Raw genomic sequence first — 21,523 nt, 5'->3', positions numbered from 1 at the left:
CACACACACTCACATACATACTCGCACACACACACACACACTCACATACATACTCACACGCACACACTCACACACACGCATACACTCACACTCACATACATACTCACACGCACACACTCAGACACACACACGCACACTCGCACACACTCACATACACGCACACACTCACACTCACATACATACTCACACGCACACACTCAGACACACACACACACTCACATACATACTCGCACACACACACTCACGCACACGCTCACACTCACATACATACTCACACGCACACACTCAGACACACACACACACGCACGCACACACATACACTGCCTCATCCATCTGAAACACAAAGCCTTTCCTCTGACTTCCTCAGACACAGCACAAACACCTTCCTGAGGAGTACCTGCCCAACCTTCCTGTTCCCCAGAGAGAAACAAGCCCCTGATGTTTTTTTGTGACAGTTCTGTTCCCATCTCGGTCTCCGCATTCACTGTGTCCTGCTCAGAGCAGGCTCTGAGAGACCACTCAGGGAGGGGGCAGGTGATGGGGTACAGCCAGCTCTGCATGTGGACCTGAATGTGAGACCTTTCCAGTCAGAAGCAGGTGGCCTCTGATCCCAGAGGCCCTAATTTGAGCCTCACCCAGCTTCTCTCTCTGGCTTCATACCCTAGTCTTGTCTTTATGCCAAACAAAAACTGAGATTAAATACCAAACTTGTTCTGGGCATAAACAGAAGGGTTGATCGGCCTTCCCTGTTGGGTTTCTAGGGGTGTACCTGCCTGAGGGACAGGAGAGAGCACAAGACCAAGCCTGGCCAAGCTGCTGCCTCAGCTTTCCAACTCAAACACATCGTTAGCTGGATTCCTGTCTCTGATTTCAGAAATAAAAAGTCAGTTGGCCTGGTTCTTACCCACAGAAGTCAGCGAAGCAGTGGAAACCTTCAGGTGTCGGCGAGAAAGCTTCCTGTGTGGACTGTGAGCTCTGAAAGGCAAAACAGAACCACAGATGAGGGAATATCTCACCCCGCCCCGGCCAGCTCTCACATTTAGAAAATGTGTCCACAGCCTGGAAATAGGGGGGTGAGTGTATATTCTTTCCAAGCCATCTGAGAGCACCTTGTTTAAGCTTGAGAACTTGTTAGAAATGCAAATTCTCGGGGTTGGGTGGTAGTGCAGCGGGTTGAGCGCACGTGGCGCAAAGCGCAAGGGCCGTCGTATGGATCCCAGTTCAAGCCCCCGGCTTCCCACCTGCCAGGGAGTCACTTCACAGGCGGTGAAGCAGGTCTGCAGATGTCTGTCTTTCTCTCCCCCTCTCTGTCTTCCCCTCCTCTCTCCATTTCTCTCTGTTCTATCCAATAACAACATCGACAACAATAATAATAACCACAACAAGGGCAACAACAGGGGAAAAAATAGCCTTCAGGAGCAATGGATTCATGGTGAAGGCACTGAGCCCCAGCAATAACCCTGGAGAAAAAAGGAAAAAAAAAAAAAAGAAAAGAGAAATGCAAATTCTCAGGCCTCTTGCCAGACCTACTAGATAAGGAATTGACTCACGATGGGACCCAGCCGTCTGGGACTGGGTGAGCACCTCAAGTGGCTCTGGTGCTCGCGCGAATGTTTTAAACCTTTGCCTTAAGGAGGTGTGCCTGACTGTTAGGACCCAGACTCTTAGTGAACATCCGAGATGTCGGAAACTGAAATGATGATGTGGCAGAGATGCAGGTGTTTGAAGAGATGCAAACATCTAACTTAGTTACATCTAACGCACCTCTCCTCCCCACTGACTCTATTTGGAAGTGCTTTTTGCTTATACCCTCCTTTGAGCTGACTTCACTATCCTGGTGGCTCCCTCACTCATGAGCTAAAGAAATCTTTGACCCATGCTATGTACATATTTGTATGAGAATGATCTTTTCAACTCACTGGGATCTGTACATGGACCATCTCACTTTGGTTAGACCAGTGCTGGCATGCTAGTGTAGTGTGACAGCCAGGCAGTGACAGTGACAGCCCTTGTCGGCCCAAGAGATTGTCCCCCACTGTGGGCCAAGGAGGAGGATTCTGCGAGCAAAGACTCGCACCTGTCAGCCTGTCTGCAATTATCTGGAAAGTCAGCGCAGGAAGTTCTCCCGTTGTGATTTGCCCTTCTCTTAATGGCTAGCTGAGAGCAGAGTCTGGTGCAGGGAAGTAATGGAAGCATCCCACTTTGGAAAAGTGCTTGATTGCGTTTTTATCAATAAAATCACCTAAGAAATAAGAAAATTTTCGTAAAATATCAATAAAGCTGTCCAGCTCCCACATTCTAGGAGGTGGTCTGCACAGCACAATGACTAGGCACATGGCATATACCTGCTGGCCAGGGTTTGGTCAGCTCCTCCTCCTGGCGAACTGGCATCCCCAGTCAGGATGATGGTGGGTGGGCTGCAAGACAGTCCTGCACACGGAGAGCCCTGGGCAGTTCAGAACAAGAACACAGACGGAGTTAGGCTTGGCTTGGTGGGCGCTTCCAGGAGCTAGAGCCGGAGCACACCTACTCCAGCATCAGGACCCACTAACAACAGAACAAGAAACTGCAGTGCACAGCTCGCTCCAGAGTGGCTGGGTGAGGCTGGAGGCCAGGTGAAAGGGAGGTTCAGTAGCAATAAAGATGACTTGTGCAGTGGGTGATTGAATGGGTGACTGAATGTAATTTTTTCACTTCATAAAATTGTTTGTAAATAGGCATTTCTGAAATTAGAACAAACATCTCTAGATAGTCCTTAGATTTGGGGAATTTATTTCACAACTGCTAAAGCAAAGTAAATTACTAACAGTCAAAGTGACAGAGTTACTACATCAGACACTGGTGACGGTGAAGTGAAACTAGTGTCCTTGTGTGCTACTGATGGTTGTGGGAGTCATAAAATCACATCCAAAGTATAATAAATACTTGTTGGGTGAGTAGAGGAGCGGATGAAAAGCAGTGTAGGATACCGAGGGAGACCGATCGCGCCGACCTGTGCTTTGCCACATCTAAGTGGTCAGGGGCTAAAAACTGGAGCAGCTGGTGGTAATATGTAGCACCTCTACGGCTCTTTTGCCCCCTCCTGTTAGGTCGTTTGAAAAATCATGACGTATTTTTTTACGTTTCTCTATGTGAAAAATGTGCTGGGACTTTTCCGACAAGCCAGTAATTCCCAGAATTGTTCCCAGGATTACTCGGAAGACTCTCTCACTCATATGTCCTTCATCCACTTCCTTCTGTTCTGCCCCACCGTGTCCGATGGCATGTGTGGGCAGGGCACCCTCACAACTTCCTGCTACCCATGCAGAGTATGGCTCCCATACTCCAGGTGTGTAGCACCGTCACCTATGCCTGTGACCTCCTGTGGCTTCTCAACGGCGGGCGCCCGTTGTCCCCATTACCATTTTTTCAGGGGTCTGTGTCCCTCCGGATACTTAGGCATTAAGTCTTCTTCCCTCAAGTCATGGCCACGGTCGGGGAGGGATGGGTTGTATTTTGGGTGCTCAGTATCCAGGCGCTGGCTTCTATGAAGGTGGGGAGGAGATCTCTCCTGTCAGTAAGTGGGTCTCATACTCCTTAAATGCTGTCTGTACTTCTTAAGTGTTTCCCATTGTCACTTGCCCCCTGTCTTCCCCTGACCTATAGAGTGGGCTAGTGAGGTGTCTCTGGATGGGCGCAATCAGGAAATGCCAGACCCTGACCTTTTCCTTGGACTCTTGGTCTAGTCTGGGACCTCTTCAGTTTAAGGGAGTTGCAGCTGTTTGGGCAGGAGGCAGCCCTCAGAATCTTCAAGGGAAGTTTGGGTCAGAGAGTAGGAAACAAAGCTATTGAAAAAAATCACATAGACCTACACTCAAACATCTGCTCTCCACCTACTAGCTGTGTGTCCTTGAGAAAGGCATGTAACCTTCATGCACAGGATCAGAAAACCTCATTTAACCAAGTTCATGTGAGGATTAAGAATAAGCTCGAGGGTCCAGAGAGACAGGTCACCAGGTAAGGTATGTGCCTTACCATTCCTATGATCCAGGTTTGAGTCCCAGAACCACATGAGTGTGCCATGAGGGCAGGGAAGTGCTATGCTAGGGTCTGTTTACCTATATGAAAGGAAGAAAGAGAGAAGGAAAAAAAAAGAAAGAAAGAAAGAAAGAAAGAAAGAGAGAAAGAAAGGAAGAAAGAAAGAAAGAAAGAGAAAGAGAGAAGAAAAAAGAAAAGAATAGTGAAAGTATCAACCCAGAAGTGCTATGCTAGGGTCTATTTACCTATATGAAAGCAAGCAAGCAAGCAAGAAAGAAAAGAATAATGAAACTATCAACCCAGGAGTGATGAGATCTAATATGTATAAAGCCCCAGCTGCGCACACACACACACACACACACACATCACACACACCACACACACCACACACCACACACACACTCACATACACACACAACACACACACAACACACACACCACACATACCACACACACACTCACACACACTCACACATACCACACACACACTCACACACACTCACATACACACACAACACACACACACCACACACACCACACATACCACACACACACTCACACACACTCACATACACACACAACACACACACACACCACACACACCACACACACACTCACACACACTCACACACACCACACATACCACACACACACTCACACACACACACACACATCACACACACCACACACACACTCACACACACTCACATACACACACAACACACACACACCACACACACCACACATACCACACACACACTCACACACACTCACACATACCACACACACACTCACACACACTCACATACACACACAACACACACACACCACACACACCACACATACCACACACACACTCACACACACTCACATACACACACAACACACACACACCACACACACCACACACACACTCACACACCCTCACACATACCACACACACACTCACACACACTCACATACACACACAACACACACACAACACACACACCACACATACCACACACACCACACATACCACACACACACTCACACACACTCACATACACACACAACACACACACATACCACACACACCACACACACCACACACACCACAACATACCACACACACCACACATACCACACACACACTCACATACACACACACACACTCACACACACACCACACATACCACACACACACTCACATACACACACATACACACACACCACACATACCACACATACACTCACATACACACACAACACACACACTCACACACACACACACACCACACATACCACACACACACTCACATACACACACACATACACACACACACACCACACATACCACACACACACACTCACATACATATACAACACACACACTCACACACACACACTCACACACACACACACAACACACACACTCACACACACACTCACAGAGAGAGGAGAGAAAGTATTTTATTTGTTTGTTTGTTTGTTTGCTTGCTTTGCCTCCAGGGTCATCACTGAGGCTTGGTGCCAGTACTACAAATCCACTTCTCCTGGTGACCATTACTTTCCCACTGTATTTAATAGGACAGAGAGAAACTAAGAGGGAGGGAGCTATGGAGGGAGAAAGAAAGACAGACACCTGCAGACCTGTTTCACTGCTTGTGAAGCATCCCCTCTGCAGGTGGGGTGTAGGGGCTAGAACCAGCGTCCTTTGCTCAGGTCTTTGCGCTTAATACTATGTGCACTTAACCGGGTGCACCACTGCCTGGCCCCCACACACTTTTTTGGGGGATAGTGTTATAACACCCAGTATACAACTGATGTTTTCAATGAGTGGTGATATTAATGTCAGATTATTTTTCTCTCATATTCCAAAAAACACAGTTACCTGCCATAAGCCAAAATCACCATGAGATACCAAGACCCTGAAGTGTTAGAAAAGACTCTCTAGAGGAAGAGGCATTTCAGTGAGGCCCTTGGGGCTGAATAGAAGTCATAGAGCAAAGATCATTGACAGAAGTTTTAAGCAAAAGGAGCACCATTAGCAGGAGGCATTACTGGGGGTCAGGGAGCACCATTAGCAGGAGGCATTACTGGGGGTCAGGGAGCATCATTAGCAGGAGGCATTACTGGGGGTCAGGGAGCATCAGTGTAACCAGAGTGCGGACTGTGGAGTGTGTAGTCCAAGGACGAAGCCAGAATATGAAGCTGACATAAGAGGCTGAGTCAGCTTCTAAAGGACCCGTAGTGTGCTATTCCACTGAGTTGAGTCTTTGTGGTTTTGGAGATGAGGGAATACTGGAAGTTTTCCTGACAATAACAGGACTGCTTGAAGGGAAACTGTAGAAGTTTTGACAGTAGACCCATCTATGGGTCCCAGTGGCTCACATGGGTTGAGATGCTGTAAGAGACCCAAACACTCATCCCCTCCACAGCAGTTTTTAGCAGTTCTTAGGAAACTGGCCTTGTACCACCCTCCATTGGACAGAGTTGGACAAGGACTCAGCATGAAGCTTGTGGACAGAATTAGAACACCTGTCTTGTCCCCATGATTCCAGAGTCCAGTCCATCCAGAAACACATATATTCATTCTGTCAAGAGCAATGACTTATATATGGCACCACCTTGGTGGGTTCTTCCTCTGTCTCAGAAGTCTGTGTAAATACAACAAGATGATGGCTGCGTGTGCTTTAGTAAGGTCACAGAATGTACAAATACCCGTTAATCACAGTTATCTCTAGAATTAATAGCTCCACTGAATTCTTCTCTCCTCTGTCCACTAGGTTCCCCAGTGGAGGGCCACCAGCAGGAGAGAGGCTTGGTCCTGCTTAGGGACAGGGAGATCATGGGTCTGATATGGGGCCTGAGGACACACAGTAGAACAGCATCAGGGAAGCTGCTGGGGGGAAGCTAGAGGGAAAAGTGGGCTTGGGAGATAGTCCACGGGTAGACCACGCCTGCTTTTCAGCACATGGGGCCCTGCACCACATGGAAGCATTGGTGGGCAGTCCCACAGGAGCTGCTTGTAACCATCCATGCTGTGCTTCGGAAGTGAAAGTTTTGGGCATGAAGCTTAATGAAGCTGTGATCCATGTGGTCCAGGGGCTGATAAAAAACGGTTTTAAAGAATTGTTCAGGGGAGTCGGGCAGTAGCGCAGTGGGTTAAGTGCACAAGATGCGAAGCATAAGGATCCCAGTTCGAGCCCCCAGCTCCCCACCTGCAGGGGGGTCGCTTCACAAGCGGTGAAGCAGGTCTGCAGGTGTCTGTCTTTCCCCCTCTCTGTCTTCCCCTCCTCTCTCCGTTTCTCTCTGTCCTATCCAACAACGACGACATCAACAAAAACAACAATAATAACTACAACAACAATAACAAGGGCAACAAAAGGAATAAAGAAATAAATAAATAAATTTTTAAATCTTGAAAAAAAAAACAGGAAGCACTCAAGGAGAAATGCTCTTGTCCTCTGGAGTGCTCTTCATATTCTCCTACTAATGGCTGCAAAATACACAGTATTAAAACAAGACGGTTCTTTCCCTAGTCAGCTCACAGAATGACCTGGCAAATTCTGGGCAGTGGCTCCATTTTTCTACAATCCACCCTATCTTCATGAGGACTGTTCCTAGGTTTAGTCTCCACAGAGTCTCACTCTAGCAGACACTAAGGAAATAGTAACCCGGCCATGTGGGAAGACTGCAGAGGCCGCTGGGATAAAGCCTGCCAGGTTTTAATTCAGTGTGTAGACCCACCTCCCATTCTGAGCTGCCACACAGAAGGAAGGGCCTCAAGAAAGCTTGTGGGGGAGTGCCTCCCAATGCAGAGGCCACTGGGCAGGCTACTGGTATTGGGACTTCAGTAGCCGTAGGCTGGTAAGCCACACTAACTAGTACAGCTTTTTACTACTAGCTGTGTGACCTGGGCAAGTTAGCTTGTTTATCTCTGTCTTGTCTGTAAAATAAGTCATTTTTCTGGATTGGGGCCCTTGCACATACATAACTTCACCACTCCCATGTTGATAATTTAGATAGATAGATAGATAGATAGATAGATAGGCAGGCAAGCAGATAAAAGATAGATGATAGAGATGAATAATCACTTACATGTGGTAGATAATCCATAAATACAGAGTGAGTTGAATTTACTCAGTAAGTATTTCAGAATTCACTCAACAGATGCTTACTGACTGCTGACTTACCAAGGACCTGCTCTTAGAAAGGTTATGATCAGATGACAGTTCGCTGACCTAAGTCACTCTCATGCTTTCTGTGAGCCTCTCTGATCAGGAACCTAACACTGAAATGCGTATTTATGCCTGACAACATAGCAAGTGTACTGACAGCTGCTCTCTCTCAAGAGAGACAGAGAGAGGAAAAACACCCACTGGAGCTTCTACGGATGTCTTTGTTCTCCGTTGTGGTGCTGGGACTTGAGCAGGCGAAACACACTCCTTTCCCCCTGAACCCTCTCTCTCTTTGTCTCTCTCTTTCCCAAAGATAGCTAGCCAGCTCAGCGGTGTTTTCAAGAATAAAATGGGTTGATATAGGATTACCAGATGAAATACAACATTCGAAGTTGTATTTGAATTCCCAAAAAATAAAAGTTTAATATAAATAGATTCCAAATCAAGTGAACATAACTGGGTTTCCAGGTGCTAAACCTGGCAACTCCTGGAAGAGCACCCGGCAGCTAGTACGCGCTCAGTCAGTGTCAGATGCCGCATTTCATCGTGATTACCTAGAGCACCCGGCAGCTAGTACACGCTCAGTCAGTGTCAGATGCCGCATTTCATCGTGATTACCTAGAGCACCCGGCAGCTAGTACGCGCTCAGTCAGTGTCAGATGCTGCATTTCATCGTGATTACCTAGAGCACCCGGCAGCTAGTACGCGCTCAGTCAGTGTCAGATGCTGCATTTCATCGTGATTACCTAGAGCACCCGGCAGCTAGTACGCGCTCAGTCAGTGTCAGATGCCGCATTTCATCGTGATTACCTAGAGCTCCCGGCAGCTAGTACGCGCTCAGTCAGTGTCAGATGCCGCATTTCATCGTGATCACTTAGAGCACCCGGGCAGCTAGTACGCGCTCAGTCAGTGTCAGATGCTGCATTTCATCGTGATTACCTAGAGCACCCGGCAGCTAGTACGCGCTCAGTCAGTGTCAGACGCCGCATTTCATCGTGATTACCTAGAGCTCCCGGCAGCTAGTACGCGCTCAGTCAGTGTCAGACGCCGCATTTCATCGTGATTACCTAGAGCTCCCGGCAGCTAGTACGCGCTCAGTCAGTGTCAGATGCTGCATTTCATCGTGATTACCTAGAGCACCCGGCAGCTAGTACGCGCTCAGTCAGTGTCAGATGCTGCATTTCATCGTGATTACCTAGAGCACCCGGCAGCTAGTACGCGCTCAGTCAGTGTCAGACGCCGCATTTCATCGTGATTACCTAGAGCTCCCGGCAGCTAGTACGCGCTCAGTCAGTGTCAGATGCCGCATTTCATCGTGATTACCTAGAGCACCCGGCAGCTAGTACGCGCTCAGTCAGTGTCAGACGCCGCATTTCATCGTGATTACTTAGAGCACCCGGCAGCTAGTACGCGCTCAGTCAGTGTCAGATGCCGCATTTCATCGTGATTACCTAGAGCACCCGGCAGCTAGTACACGCTCAGTCAGTGTCAGATGCCGCATTTCATCGTGATTACCTAGAGCACCCGGCAGCTAGTACGTGCTCAGTCAGTGTCAGATGCCGCATTTCATCGTGATTACCTAGAGCACCCGGCAGCTAGTACGCGCTCAGTCAGTGTCAGATGCCGCATTTCATCGTGATTACCTAGAGCACCCGGCAGCTAGTACGCGCTCAGTCAGTGTCAGATGCCGCATTTCATCGTGATTACCTAGAGCACCCGGCAGCTAGTACGCGCTCAGTCAGTGTCAGATGCCGCATTTCATTGTGATTACCTAGAGCACCCGGCAGCTAGTACGCGCTCAGTCAGTGTCAGATGCCGCATTTCATCGTGATCACTTAGAGCACCCGGGCAGCTAGTACGCGCTCAGTCAGTGTCAGATGCCGCATTTCATCGTGATTACCTAGAGCACCCGGCAGCTAGTACGCGCTCAGTCAGTGTCAGATGCCGCATTTCATTGTGATTACCTAGAGCTCCCGGCAGCTAGTACGTGCTCAGTCAGTGTCAGATGCCGCATTTCATCGTGATTACTTAGAGCACCCGGCAGCTAGTACGCGCTCAGTCAGTGTCAGATGCCGTGTCTCATCGTGATTACCTAGAGCACCCGGCAGCTAGTACGCGCTCAGTCAGTGTCAGATGCTGCATTTCATCGTGATTACCTAGAGCACCCGGCAGCTAGTACACGCTCAGTCAGTGCTGATCAGATGCCGTGTCTCATCGTGATTACCTAGAGCACCCGGCAGCTAGTACGCGCTCAGTCAGTGTCAGATGCTGCATTTCATCGTGATTACCGTGAGACTGAACTGACTGCTTTGGAATTTGGTGATGAGGAACTTTTGTGCTTAGTTTAGGATCCAGCCAACCCTGTGGATTTAAATTAGGAGGGTTTAATCTGTTCTGACCATGAATCCACAGAGCATCTTTCCCTGGGCACATAGCCACATAAACCCTTATAAACATTGACTCCCTGAGGGAGGGTGCAGGTCCTGGAACATGATGGCAGAGGACCTAGTGGGGGGTGAATGGAAATACAGAAAACTGAGACTGTTACACAAGTACAAACTATTGTATTTTATATAGACTATAAGCCATTAATCCCCCAATAAAGAAATTTAAAAGAAATAAACACTGACTCCTAGAGACATCCATCACCAAGGCTGCCCTCACCAGGGTCCCTTTTCCCTCTCTCACCACCTGCTTCTCAGGCCAAGTGTAGATGCCACTGTGGTCTCATACACAGAGAAGCGCAGGGGCAGAAGTGGAGAGAGGGGAGTGACACTGCACCCACTATGTGCCAGCAGGTCCTATCCCAGACACTTCCCCTGTGTCTTCTCAGTTAATCCTCCCAGAAATCCTGAAGATTAATCTCAGAATATCTGTCTGCAAATTGGGGCTATGAATCCCTCCTCATCTTGTAGAACTGAAGAACTGAACAGAGGAAAATGAAGCCCCTGACTAGGGAACTTCTTCCTTCTCTCTCTCTTTCTCCCTTTTTCTCCTTCCTTCCTTCCTTCTTTACTTTCTTCCTTTCTTCAGTCCTTTCATTCTATCTTGTTTTCTATGTCAACCTCCACTTTCCCAGTTAAGAACAAAGCTGGACTGTCCAGGTGAATAGTGCAAGGGTCAGAGCACCAGGCCCTTCTCCTCTGCTACTCTGTGCAGTCCCTTCCCTTGGTCTTTGGCCTCTCCCTCCCTGGTTCCTGTAGTTGGACAAGCCTCCAGCATCTCTCTTTATTCTTATAGATTGCACCTTCCTCCACAGCCTCCTTTCTCCAGCCACCATGAAGTTGACTGCATGGCCAGAGGAAAGATAGTAGAGATACTACCTCTCCATTCTAGGGGACCCAGCGTCCCCAGCAGGCCATCCCCCAACCCCGGAGTTGGCTGAGCTCTGGGGACTGGGCCATGACTTAGCAAGCTCGGCCTATAATAAACCAGCAACCAGCAGGTCACATTTTTTCCTTCTTAAATAAACCTTATAGAAACATTTAAATGTTTACTTCACTCATAAATTTCCAGGAATGAACAACAGTTTCCTAGCAGCCTGGGTACAGGATAAATATAGATCAGTGTCACGGCAGGAATATCATCTTGCTCCCTCAACGTCACGTGACAGCCTGGCTTAGCCTGCTTCAAGCAGTAGCCCTGACCTGGGACGAGTGGGTAGCTTAGCTCTTGCATTGGGACTCTGGCTGACACCCTCAGACAGACCACCCCATCAGGACACTAGGCCAGAGTTCCTCCCAGGGGACCTCCAGCCAGTTGCTTAACTGGTCTGAATTTCATGTTCTCAAATATATGGGGCTAGACCCTCACCCCACTTCTGGCTTTAAGGATTAGATGTTATAACGCAATTGCAGTTGCCTGAGAGTGGTGGTGGGGAAGCTGGGGCTATTATCTGCCAGGAGGGTATCAGCTCAAAAAGGAAGCTCAGCACTGTAACAAAATGAAAGGACACTTGGGGACTTGCAGGAAAACAGTATTCCAGCAGCTAGTCCCAAGAGCAAGAGGGAGTGGAATTGAGTCTGCTGATATCTGCCAGACTTGGGGCTCTGGCCTGCTGAGCACTGAGGACAGGCTCGCTGTTAGTCCCCCGGGCCCAGGGCCTGCTGTCCAGTAAACTCCTCTTCCTGCCACTGCCCCTTCAGGGCCTTATAGGCCAAGGGCTGTGGTCACAGGATTAGCCAGCTTGCTTTATCACTGTAGTTGCTCTCATGCGAGCAGACTTCAGGTTTGTGGAAGTCCACACGGTGCCTTACTAGCCATTGTCTGTGCAGAGTGTACCACCTAGCAACCAGCATCCTCACTGTCCATTGTCTGTGCAGAGCGTACCACCCAGCCACCAGCATCCTCACTGGCCATTGTCTGTGCAGAGGGCACCACCCAGCCACCAGCATCCTCACTGGCCATTGTCTGTGCAGAGGGCACCACCCAGCCACCAGCATCCTCACTGGCCATTGTCTGTGCAGAGGGCACCACCCAGCCACCAGCATCCTCACTGGCCATTGTCTGTGCAGAGGGCACCACCCAGCCACCAGCATCCTCACTGGCCATTGTCTGTGCAGAGGGCACCACCCAGCCACCAGCATCCTCACTGGCCATTGTCTGTGCAGAGGGCACCACCCAGCCACCAGCATCCTCACTGGCCATTGTCTGTGCAGAGGGCACCACCCAGCCACCAGCATCCTCACTGGCCATTGTCTGTGCAGAGGGCACCACCCAGCCACCAGCATCCTCACTGGCCATTGCATCCGCCCACTTCATCTTCCCTCCTTTCCGTCCAAGTAGTTAATCATTTAGTCACGCATCTTATCTACTCAAACTGTCACACAAGCATCCATCCTCCCAACCACTGATCACCCACTCACCCATCCACCCACCATGCAGCTAACCATTCATCCACCCATCCACCCTTCCCAAGCTCCCACCATGTGCTGAAGTTCAGAGAAACAACCATGAATGATACAATCTAGATCCTAAGTAGCTACCATGCCAGCTGACAAGGGGCTCAGTGAAAACTGACAGGTTACCCCACCGCTTGCAGTAGGAACTAGCGTGCGAGTGTAATACACACTCCTGACCTACCGCCACAGTCAGCTTTTCTACAACACTTGCTGCTTTGTCAAAGCCACTCCCACAGCTAGTCTCACAGTCTTCTCTCATGGCAAGAAATACTAAAATCCATCCAGATGGCTCTTAGCCATCAGAAAGCTTCTTTTCCATAGAGGCTAGGGTCTGAAGTGACTTCCCCACGCCCAAGGCCTCTAGGGTCCAGGCCACAGAATCTACTGCGGGACGGGGGTCAGGGAAGGGAGCAACGCCGACAGGATTAAAGCAGCCAGAATCTTGACTTGAATCTCCTGTCCACTATGGCGAGCGTGTGAGCACTGATGATTATGTGACCTCAGCCAGGTCCAGTTCCTTCTGTGAGACAGAATGGTGGTAATGGTGTCTTCTTCATCTTACGCACCAGATCCTAACACTTTACTGATAGTTGATCTGAAAGCATTGAACTGAAGATCTTGCAAAAGGTGTGATGATAAAAGTGGAATTGAGTTCAGAAAGGGCATATTTAGTGTTCTCAGCTGGAACATTCATGGTATTGTCCAGTTTGTAGTAAGTAGAGTGCACTTACTTACCTGCCAGCTTTTCCATCTGTAAAATGGGTGATCACATATACCTCCCAGAATTGACGTGAGCCAGAAAACACAACTAGAAGTGTCTGTGATAAGGACTGATACACAGCTGGTCTGAGTAAGTGCCACTTCCTTCCACCCACGTTTGTTTATCTGCTTTTTGTATATGTTGCCCACAAAGGATTTAGGGGAGTGCCTGTTATCTTGGAAACATGGTGTGCAGTTTCTCACTAGATGAAATGTGGGTGAGTACCCCCTCTCTTTAAGAGCCACCAGGTTCCAGGTGTCTGACATGAACCATCTACTTCGACTTCCTGACAGGAAAGAGATTCCTGGGTTCCAAACATCTTCCCCCAGCAGAGGAGCACGCAGCACATGTGGACAAGTGTAGGCCTGGTGTACTGGCCAGAGAAGACGGGGAGCCCAGGGGAGGTGAGATGGAGAGAAAGGCTGCAGTCCACCTGACACAGTGAAGTGTGTCCTTAAACATACGACATGCTCATATGCAAATAGGCATGTCTGTGCCACGTCTCTGATCAAGAAGCTCATGGGTGAACAACAGAGTAGATCAGATCAGAAAACACTTGTCATTCAGTCACAAGTCCACTGAGAAGCAGCATTTCTGACAGTGGAAACTTGGCTAGTGAGCATTCAGCAAGCATGGGTTCAGTTAATTCAAGAAACATTTATGAGTAAATTCAGCTCAGTCCGGCATTTACCGAGTACCTGTGTGGGTGAATAGTCGTCCCTTGGGATGTGCTCAGCTTCTTTGCAGTGTGAGGGGGATATTTTCTAGACTAAAAGGAAAAAAAGCTTCTAGCCCTGTTTCATCAACGTATGGCCATGAGACAGAGGCGTCCAGACCCTACTACTCCTTGGTTGTGCGTCCAGACCCTACTACTCCTTGATTTTGAACAACTGGTTTAACTTCTCCTAATCTGTAAACTGGACATTGTCATTGCTAATTTATAGGGCGTTGTGAGGGTTATCTGAGACAATGAATCTGACAATTTTAACCTAGAACAGAGTAAGGCAAAATTTCACGCATCAGTTTCCTCCCCTGTATTTGGTTATGATACTTAACTGCTCTGAATTTACAGTTTCCTATAAATTCCCGTCTTCACAGAAAATCATTACAAGCTCTTTGTAAATTCTTTTAGATGGCATTGGGTGCAGAACTGAGCACCCAGTGTGAACTAAGTATAATACTTAGCACTCTGTGTGTGATATTTTGGTGATTAAAGTCAAGCTGCCTGGGTTTGAATCTAGATTTACTTACTTCGCTGTGCTAACTTGTACATATTTTTCATCTGAAAATGGGAATATGTATGGTACTTAGCTCACAGGGATACTATAAAAATTAAGTGTGGGTATATACAACAAGCTGAGTACAGTGCCTGGAACACAGTAATGGTTCCTTAAGGGTCGGCTGTGGTCAACAGCTGCTACTCAACTTAAAGATGAAAGAACTGGAGCAAGTGAATGACTCCCAGGGTCAGCTCAGGGAGATGTTTCCGTCTTTCCCACAGCTTTCACCTTGTATTCCTCTGACAGAAAAATATTTTTCCTGGGAGTCAGGCGGTATCACAGCAGGTTAAGTGCAGGTGGTGCAAAGCGCAAGGACCGGCGTAAGGATCCCGGTTCGAGCCCCCGGCTCCCCACCTGCAGGGGCATCGCTTCACAGGCGGTGAAGCAGGTCTGCAGGTGTCTGTCTTTATCCCCCCCCATCTTCCCTGCCTCTCTCCATTTCTCTCTGTCCTATCCAACAACAACGACACCAATAACCACAACAATGTCAAACAACAAAGGCAACAAAAGGGAAAATAAATAATAAATATTTAAAATATATTTTTTCCCTCTGTTTCTCTTTTCACCAAAGTTCTGCTCATCTCTGACTTAGAGTGGCGGCCAGGATTGAACCTGAGATCTCTGGGCCTCAGGCATGAAAGTCTGTTGTGCAGCCACTTCCTGGGCCTCCCTGGCTGCATAGGGGACCCTGTTTGATGCTTTCTTTTTCTTATAGGACAGTCCAGCCCGATCCGCTCTGGGGTTTGCCCCCTGACTGGCAGTGATAAGTGAGGATGGGTCTTCACTGACTCAAACAACAGGTGAGTTGTGGCAGCAGCCACCCTGCTCCCCAGTCCTACACGGAGAGAGAAAGAGGCCCAACAGCTCAGAGTCAGAGGCTCCACAGGCAGCCCCTTTCTAGTGGGGCCACACGCAACTAGTCGTTTCTCCAGATCACTCTATATCTTCATTTTCAGTTCCTTAGAAGTTGACGGTGTGAGCAGGAGTGCCACTGGTCAGTTGCAGTGACCGCAAGTCCACAGGCACTGCCGTGTATCCGGGCTCGATGTGGATTTCTGTCCAGAGGACCCCAGAGTGCACTACAAGGAGGCACGTGGGGACTGCCTACGAGTGAGTCCTGTGTACTCCTGAGTCAGAAACAGCATCAAAATGTGCTGTTTATTGTCTGAATGAAGGAGGACAAGGAAGGAGATTGCACAGGACAGGAGATACGGAGCACAGTCTTGCAGAAAGTGTGGTGTGTGCTTTATGCCTGGGCCCCACAGGCTCAGGTACCTGAGAGACAGCAGGCATAAGGCTGTTGTCCCTGCCACAAGCTCTCTGGAATCTGCATGGCAGTGAGCTCTGCAGGAGCCCCTGCTGCCCTCGCAGACAGTTACTTTGGAGGCACAGGAGAGCGTTGCCTCGGCCCTGGCACCAGAGACCCCAGAGGCAAAGCCTTGCGTTCCTGCAGGGTACCTTATGCCCAGCTGCTAGGGTTCAGCCGTGGGCCTGCTGCTTACTAGTGTGTCGCTGGAAGAAGGTCCTCAACTTCTCTACGCCTCAGTCTCAGCTCTGAAATGGAATGGTGCTGTCTACTCCTAGCTCTGACTGGAACCAGCACCTGGTGTGTGACTCTGTGGGTCAGGGGAGTGGGGAGTAGGCAATATTGCAGCAAATGATGTGAACAGTGAGGTCAGCTTATGAGTTCACACTGACCTCCCCTTGGGAGGGTCCAGAAACCTTTGGAGTAGGATAGGGATTATCCAGGTGGAAGCTAGAGTCAGCAAAAAAAGAAGAAGGAGAAAGAGGAGAAGGGGAAAAGAGGGCTGTTAACATGAGCCTGTCTATCCCTCCTGGCTTAACATGAGCCTGTCTATCCCTCCTGGCTTAACATGAGCCTGTCTGTCTATCCCTCCTGGCTTAACATGAGCCTGTCTATCCCTCCTGGCTTAACATGAGCCTGTCTGTCTATCCCTCCTGGCTTAACATGAGCCTGTCTATCCCTCCTGGCTTAACATGAGCCTGTCTGTCTATCCCTCCTGGCTTAACATGAGCCTGTCTATCCCTCCTGGCTTAACATGAGCCTGTCTGTCTATCCCTCCTGGCTTAACATGAGCCTGTCTATCCCTCCTGGCTTAACATGAGCCTGTCTGTCTATCCCTCCTGGCTTAACATGAGCCTGTCTATACCTCCTGGCTAGCTGGACCTTCTGAAGAGGCTGAGCTACCATGGCAAAACACATTTCTATGATGGCTGCTGGTAGTAGGCCAGGAAATCATTGGTCCCTGGTCACACTCTCCCTAGGACCCAGTCACAGGCTCGGTGCTCCATGGTGAGGGGAACACAAGCTGGTATGTGTCCAGAGCAGGAATTGGGGGGAGTCCTGACAGCCCATGAGAACAATGACCGCAGGAACTAGAGAAAAAGACTGAGGAGACCAAGAAACTCCCTTGCACAGGGGCGGCCGGTGCACCCGGTTAAGTGCACAGTACTAAATGCAAGGACCTGTACAAGGATCTGGGTTCAAGCCCCTGGCTCCCCATCTGCAGGGGAAAGCTTTGCAAGTGTGAAGCAGGTCTGCAGGTGTCTACCATTCTCTCTCCCTCTATCTCCTGCCCCTCTCTCCATTTCTCTCCGTCCTATCCAATAAAATGGAAAGAATCTGACGCCAGGAGCAGTGGGTCTGTAGTGCTGGCACTGAGCCCAGTGACAACTCTGGGTGGATAAAGGAGAAGAAGAAAAGAAAAAGAGGGGTAGGTAGCATAATGATTATGCAAAGAAAAGAAAAAGAAGCTACCTTTTTCCATCTGTGGATGGTCGTCCCTTTGTGGAAGGAAGAGAGGGGTAGGTTCCAGCAGGAAGCAGCGCTTGTCAGTCACAGCACTGACGTCCTTGTAAGGTGGGCTGCTCTGCTCCCCAGGGGGAGCTGCACCCACAGACCCTAAAGCCCACCCAGGATGGTAGGTGTGGTGGTGAGCCATACACTGTGATCTAACCCTGTAACCCACTCTTGGTCACAAGTGACAAAGGGAGGGACACCCAAGAGACTGCGTGTTGGTGGGTGTGCACCTGGGGCTTCACAGCGTCCTAGGTAGCCAGCGCTTCACACTGCACAGAACTTTGCCAGTGTGTGTGTGTGTGGGGGGGGGGGGGGAGGACGACTTAAATGTGATCTGCCGTCTCTTCAGGCTTGGACAGTCTGTCATTCTGTAGTCCCCAAAGCTTCTAGGTCTATATCCCTGCATCTTCTTTTATTTATTTATTTATTTACTTATTTATTTATTTATAAAAAGGAAACATTCACTAAACCATAGGATAAGAGGGGTACAACTCCACACAATTCCCACCACCAGATCTCCATATCCCACCCCCTCCCCAGTAGCTTTCCCATTCTCTATCCCTCTGGGAGCATGGACCCAGGGTCATTGAGGGTTGCAGAAGGTGGAAGGTCTGGCTTCTGTAATTGCTTCCCCGCTGAACATGGGTGTTGACAGGTGGATCCATACTCCCAGCCTGTCTCTCTCTTTCCCTAGTGGGGCAGGGCTCTGGGGAAGTGAGGCTCCAGGACACATTGGTGGGGTCGTCTGTCCAGGGAAGTCTGGTCGACATCATGCTAGCATCTGGAACCTGGTGGCTGAAAAGAGAGCCTGCCGGGACCCCATGGCCCCAGGCCTATCTTTTGATTCTTTTCCTCCTCAAGGATAAACCCAGGAAACATACTCAGGACACACAGTCTCAGTAGCAGAGCTTTCTTTCTTTGTGAATTTTGATTATAGTTTCTGATTAGACTCCTCAAGTGAGTGTGCATGGGGGTGCGTGTGTGAGTGAGAGAGAGGGAGAGTCAGAGAATCTGCGTGTCAGGAAGAATCTGTGTGTGCGGAAAGGAAAACAACATCTAGGTTTACGGCTCCGTGTTTTGTGAGGAAGCCTCAGCTAGTGTTCATATCACTGACGGGAAATGGGGGCCGGGGCCTGAGGAACCAGAAGTAGAACTGGACGGGGGGGGGGGGATGTGTGCTGTAAACTCAGAGGGATGCTCTGTTCTGGGAATTCACACAGGACCCAGAATTCCAGCTGAGTCCTCCTGGCCAAGCCCTCTTCCCTGGCGGCCTGACTCGAGCTGCTCCCAGGAACTTGGGCTCTTACCCTCTTAGGCTACAGCCCAGCCCGCAAGCCTGACTCCAACACCGCCAGCTATGACGGTCTGAGAAGCCTGGTGTGGGCTGCAGGGTGGGCGCAATAGAGGGACACGCTTTTCACTGAGGAGACCCCCGCGGGGCTCTGCTGAACCCTAGTGGTCCAGCGTCTGTCAGTAAGAGTAAGAACACAATAAGACCGGACCTGGCAGCCAGGGAGGCGGCTCAGTGGGAAAGAGCAGGCCTTGCATGCTCCAGGCCTGGGCTCAGTCTTCAGCACCTGACGTGCCAGAGCAACGTTCCAGTCTCCCCCCCCCCTCTCTCATGCACACTTATATGTATACAAAAATAAATATTTTCAAAAGTACTGAATCTAATCTGGTCTTCAGTTTGAGGTCTAAGCTGCCTCCACACTGTGGCCCATCTGGCTAAGGAAGATACTGGGAGATCGTGCTGACAGGGAGTTGAGAGGCAGCCACGAAGGCTTGCTCTGGGGAGAGATGAACAATAGAGCACAGAAAGGGAGCAGATTGGGGGGTTGGGCGGTGGCGCAGCGGGTTAAGTGCACATGGCGCAAAGCCCAAGGACCAGCTTAAGGATCCCGGTTCAAACTCCTGGCTCCCCACCTGCAGGGGAGGAGTTGCTTCACAGGCAGTGAAGCAGGTCTGCAGGTGTCTGTCTTTCTCTCCCCACTCTGTCTCCTCCTCATCTCTCAATTTCTCTCTGTCGTATCCAACAATGACAACATCAATAACAACAATAACTGCAACAAAAGGGAAAAAATGGCCTCCAGGAGCAGTGGATTTGTAGTGCAGGCATCAAACCTCAGCAGTAACCCTGGAGACAAAAAAAAAAATGGGGGGAGCATATTCACACAAGGCATCGTGGCCAGGATACAGAGGAACCTGTGACTCGAGACCAGCTTGATCTGACTCCACAGTCCATGTTCTGACATACTGTGCCTTGTCCCACATGAATCCTGGCTGCTGCTCACCTCAACTCCTTTTGAGCACTTCTCCTGCGAGCTATGCAAAGCTATTGGTACTGCAGGCAATCCCTTCATTGCCTTGACTTTCTCTGAGCACAGACATAGAATCCTGGTGTTTAAAGAGCCTTGATGGACCATTGAGATCCACTTCCTCCTGTTATGGAAGTCTTACTGGCACAGGTTACAGAAAGAGTGAAAACCAGAAACCTGGAACTTCAGCTGTTCAACGGGAACTTTTAACTATCCAGTGAACTCATGGGACCCTCTTCCACGTTACCACCCTCACGTATGCCCAAGGGAACCAACCGTCCCTGTGTGTGGCCTGAAGCCACAGTGTTAGAACTGGAAGGATTTGATGCTGTCTTGGTTTGTGTCAGTAGGAGAGAAAGTTTAAAAGTCTTCCTTAATGAGAGGTTTGAAACCAAAAGGAGCTGCATTCAGTGTAAATGTACCTCTCCGCCAAAAGTAGCATCTTTGTTAACCTCTTCGTGTTGTTTTCCAGGAAGATTTGTATCATTGGGGAGCTTGCTTTATGGCACCACAGCTCTACAGGGAGGGCTCTGTAGCTGTTAGAGCAATGGAAGGGGACAAGGATGCCATGGCAAAGAGTTGAGACTGGCAAGTAAGGAATGCCACGGGCACAGAGCCCGGGACAGTTGTGAGTGTGATCACGGACTTCTTTATCCTACACTTGCCAGAGAGCCATTGGCTAAACCTTACATCTCGGCAGGGCTTCTGGCCCCTCGCTTGCCCCTCACTCGGTATGGCAGCAGTTAAGGCAGCAGGAGAGCTGTGTTCCTGAAGGCCAGATGTGTCCTGCAGAACCCCTGTAAGCTGCTGGCAGGCGCGTCTTCCACAGCCCACCGCTCCTGGGGGAGGGTTCTATAAAGTCCTGCACCGGCCACTTCCGTGCAGCCAAAGGCAGGGGACCTGGCCCACTGTCATTAGGAGATCCGAAGACTACCCACGGCTGCCAAGTTCTGTGACATTTCCATCTCACGAGCTTGAAAACGGAGCTGTAAGAGTCATTCTTCTCCAAGTGTTTATCAACTAAGTTCCCACAGCTATGATGCGTTAGAAAACAAACATCACCGAAACATGAAAATAGCTGCTAAGAATCTGTGCACTTACCCAATGAATGCGCACTCGTTTATTCTCCTCTCCCTTAACAGTGTCTGCCCCTCTGGCCGAGATCAGTCTGGATGACGGTCAGATAGAACAGGCAAACACAATCCACTAAACACTCACTGCACAATTCACAAAAGTGCAGGGTCTTGAACCAGTGAGACTCTGGAG

At 49.5% G+C, this 21,523-nt stretch overlaps 1 protein-coding gene across 1 annotated transcript in view; it reads right to left on the bottom strand.

Moving 5' to 3' along the window:
* The window catches only part of IRAG1 (inositol 1,4,5-triphosphate receptor associated 1), a 77,773-nt gene that overhangs the window by 53,951 nt on the left and 2,299 nt on the right, over positions 1 to 21,523 (bottom strand). The window contains 2 exon segments of the mRNA XM_060175826.1: positions 905 to 975; positions 2,346 to 2,446. Coding sequence (XP_060031809.1) covers positions 905 to 975; positions 2,346 to 2,446 — 172 coding nt within the window.

This window comes from Erinaceus europaeus, chromosome 17 (genome assembly GCF_950295315.1).
Source record: "Erinaceus europaeus chromosome 17, mEriEur2.1, whole genome shotgun sequence".
NCBI classification, from domain to species: Eukaryota; Metazoa; Chordata; class Mammalia; order Eulipotyphla; family Erinaceidae; genus Erinaceus; species Erinaceus europaeus.
Note: the sequence above shows the minus strand (reverse complement) of the source record. Positions and strands in the feature narration are given on the sequence as shown.